This window comes from Sphaeroforma arctica, assembly GCF_001186125.1.
Source record: "Sphaeroforma arctica JP610 unplaced genomic scaffold supercont1.189, whole genome shotgun sequence".
In the NCBI taxonomy this organism is placed as follows: domain Eukaryota; class Ichthyosporea; order Ichthyophonida; genus Sphaeroforma; species Sphaeroforma arctica.
In genome coordinates, this window is record NW_014040369.1 from 71,686 (window position 1) to 74,788 (window position 3,103).

General features: G+C 43.2%; 1 protein-coding gene across 1 annotated transcript; it reads left to right on the forward strand.

Moving 5' to 3' along the window:
* The first annotated feature begins 223 nt into the window (after nucleotides 1-223).
* SARC_03636 (hypothetical protein) lies at nucleotides 224-2,721 on the forward strand. The gene is made up of 3 exons (XM_014302565.1): nucleotides 224-317; nucleotides 1,697-2,095; nucleotides 2,538-2,721. The coding sequence occupies exons 1-3, from the start codon at nucleotides 253-255 to the stop codon at nucleotides 2,656-2,658; spliced, it is 585 nt and encodes a 194-aa protein (XP_014158040.1). The 5' UTR covers nucleotides 224-252; the 3' UTR covers nucleotides 2,659-2,721.
* The last annotated feature ends 382 nt before the right edge of the window (nucleotides 2,722-3,103 follow it).

Sequence of the window (3,103 nt, forward strand, 5' to 3'; positions counted from 1 at the left end):
TATATATATTCAATGTCTGCAGGAATGAATATTGATATTATTCTAAGACACTACCATTTGTGATTCAGTTTTCATAGACCTTGTGCATAAGAAGTTGTATAGTATACGTATATACCAACTTCAATTGCTCATTATTGTTCATACTGAAGGGGAAGTCTCAATATCGCCATATGGTGATGAAACTGCTCAGATAATCGTGTGATTTATTCTTTTTTGCGATTGTTTGTAGGTAGGGCTCTTTACTGGCCCTTGATGCCCATCACAATCTTCGCCAGTTACTATATTCGGCCGTGGTACAATGAGGTCATCCCGGGAAGGTGTGTACTTTTAGAGTTTAGGGGTTTTTCTAGTTGTGTGTACACAGCGTGTTACGTATATGTACTGATGTTGTGTGTATTGTTATAACGAGGTGCAGTGTACCTGTACGCTATATCTGACCTATCCTTAGATAGCCTCGGTTGGTATTGAGATCATCCTTGGCATTTAGAAATGCACGTGTGTATACACCGCAACCGTTATTCGCATGTGCATACCAACATGATGCACCTTTAACTGTGATCATCTTCTCAATCTGCTTAAGCGTATGCAACCATTGAAACATTATCTTTCTATGAGATTTCTTCTTTATATAAATATATATATGGTGATGTTATTTTTTACTTCTTAAATATATGGCGATGTTATAGATTTCTCCGTTATATTTCTTTCATATATATATATATATATATATGCAGTACAATTTCATCGCTAGTCCCAGCATTTTATATCGGCCCCAAATTTTATTTTTATTATCTCGAGATTTTTATCTGTTCCTGACTGGAATACCTGTGTTGTATCATACCGCAGCATTTCTTCCCTCTCATAGTACTCGACTGTCTTTTGAAAAATTGTATTTTCTATTCAATTTGTATGTGTTTCAATGCCATGGTCTCCCATATCTTATCTTTGTGTATATGAATACAGTTAACTCAGATTAGCGGTGGTTACGTAGCTTCAGGTTTTGGTCAATAACGCACACTTCGAACTGCAAAACAGTCTTCCACGCGCACCGCACAATCACACACGCGCACTCAAACGTGTAGGCATATACACGTTAGCAATGATTACATATACACACCCGCATACGGATATTCATACCCACGTCGCACGAACATGCACAGCACACTTAGGTGTAAATCATATGTCCATACTAGTGTCAGAAATGTACGTTTGCAGTGCTCGTGTGTGCACGTGTTGTTGGCTGCATTTGGCAAATTGTGCTGAACGCCGTTTGTTCGATAGCAGGGCAAAGCTAATCGCACCCCAAGAGAATATCGCCTACACGTCGCATAGCAACGATCGCATACACGTCGCATAGCAACGGAGCGTACATGCTATTCAGAAGTTATGGTGGTGACATGTTCCTTGTTCTCCTATTGCCGTTGCTGAGCTTCTATAGCATAGGCCACCACAGCATCATCAGTACAAATTCACATACTCTCTCATGTATGCATGGAAGGTATGTGTATATATTACTGGTAAGCGCACTATCCGACACAAGCAGCCCCACCGATACAGTCCCAACCCCCTTGCGCGTCTCATCCTAACACACCTCCACTCGCCCCGCCTCACTGCACGTGCAAATGCACGCAAGCATACGAATACAACCTAAACCCTATAACCCTAAAACCCCAAATTACCCTCTCTTCTTCCGCAGTAAAGTGTACATTGGTGCGGTGCCGCTGACCTTTATGGGCCACATGGACCTACTGGAGAAGGAACTCGAAGTGGTGGGGGTCATCAATGTCATGGCTGAGTTCGACGGCCCCACCACCGAGTACGAGAAGCGAAACATGCATCAGCTGCACATACCCACCCCCGACCACATGGAGCCTGAGCTCAACGACATCAGACAGGGCGTCAACTACCTTAAGGACTACTGCCCACACCCGCCCAAGGTGGATGGCCAGGGCAATGTGATCAGCAATGACAGGCCTTGTAAGGGTGTGTATGTGCACTGTAAGGGGGGGGTTGGCAGGAGTGCGACGATAGTGTTCTGCTGGTTGCTGGAGACGCAGGGGCTGGGCCTGATCGGGACGCAGAAGTACTTCAACTCGTAAGTGTGTGTGGGGTGAACGTACGGGTAGTTGTACGTTGCGTGACTTGATTGCTTGCGTTTGAGAATACGAATGCGAGAGTGTTATTGTCTTGCAAATAGGAATGGGTCTGGAACGGTACAGGACATTTGGGCCCCACAAGTGACTTTGTATAGCAACTCCTTCCAACACATGGTATGTCAGACGTGAGGCGTTCGCGTCTATTGCGTACTGGCCCTGATTGACGTTGCAATCGACAACGTCCTGTCTCTTGTACCATGAGGTTTATTAAATGATGAAGGTCAACTCATCCCTTTTTTGACCTTTTTGTTCATATTTTGACCTCTTTGTTCATATTTTGACCTCTTTGTTCATATTTTGACCTCTTTGTTCATTTTTTTGACCTCTTTGTTCATATTTTGACCTCTTTGTTTATATTTTGTCCTCTTTGTGCGTTAACAGGCGACGGCTGGTGTCCAAATCTCTGTACAAGCGTCCGAATGTCCTGGCATTTTACAAACTCCTTCAGGAAGGGCGATTAGACCAGACGCAGGAGATCGAAGAGACCAGAAAAGACATTTAGTTAAGAGGCCGTAAATGGTAACACAACATAACATATATATAAACAACTGACCTAACATTCGGAGTGCTTATATATGTAAATAATTGACCTAACCTTTCGAGTGCATTTGATGGCATGCATACATAAACTTGGACGCCACATGTGAAGCGTCTGTCAATGTGTCAGATAGACAGAAGCACTTGCGAAGGGCCATTTTAATAAACCCAGATAGCTATGCTGTAGATGAACTTTCTTCATCCACGCTACGACCGTTCACAATTATTAAAGACCTGCATATAGAAAAACAACACACGCATATATATATATATATATATATATAGATACAGACGCATACAATCACAGACACACATACAGACACAGATACTCACCCACACCCACACCCACAAACACACACGCACACACACCCACAGATACAAACACACGCACACACACGCACACACACACA

Bases quoted from the DNA above. Each gene is read 5' to 3' on its own strand.
- SARC_03636 (XM_014302565.1), top strand. From the start codon at position 253: ATGCCCATCACAATCTTCGCCAGTTACTATATTCGGCCGTGGTACAAT. The intron at 318-1,696 runs GTGTGTACTTTT...CTTCTTCCGCAG, and splicing joins AATGAGGTCATCCCGGGAAG to TAAAGTGTACATTGGTGCGG. The intron at 2,096-2,537 runs GTAAGTGTGTGT...GTGCGTTAACAG, and splicing joins ACGCAGAAGTACTTCAACTC to GCGACGGCTGGTGTCCAAAT.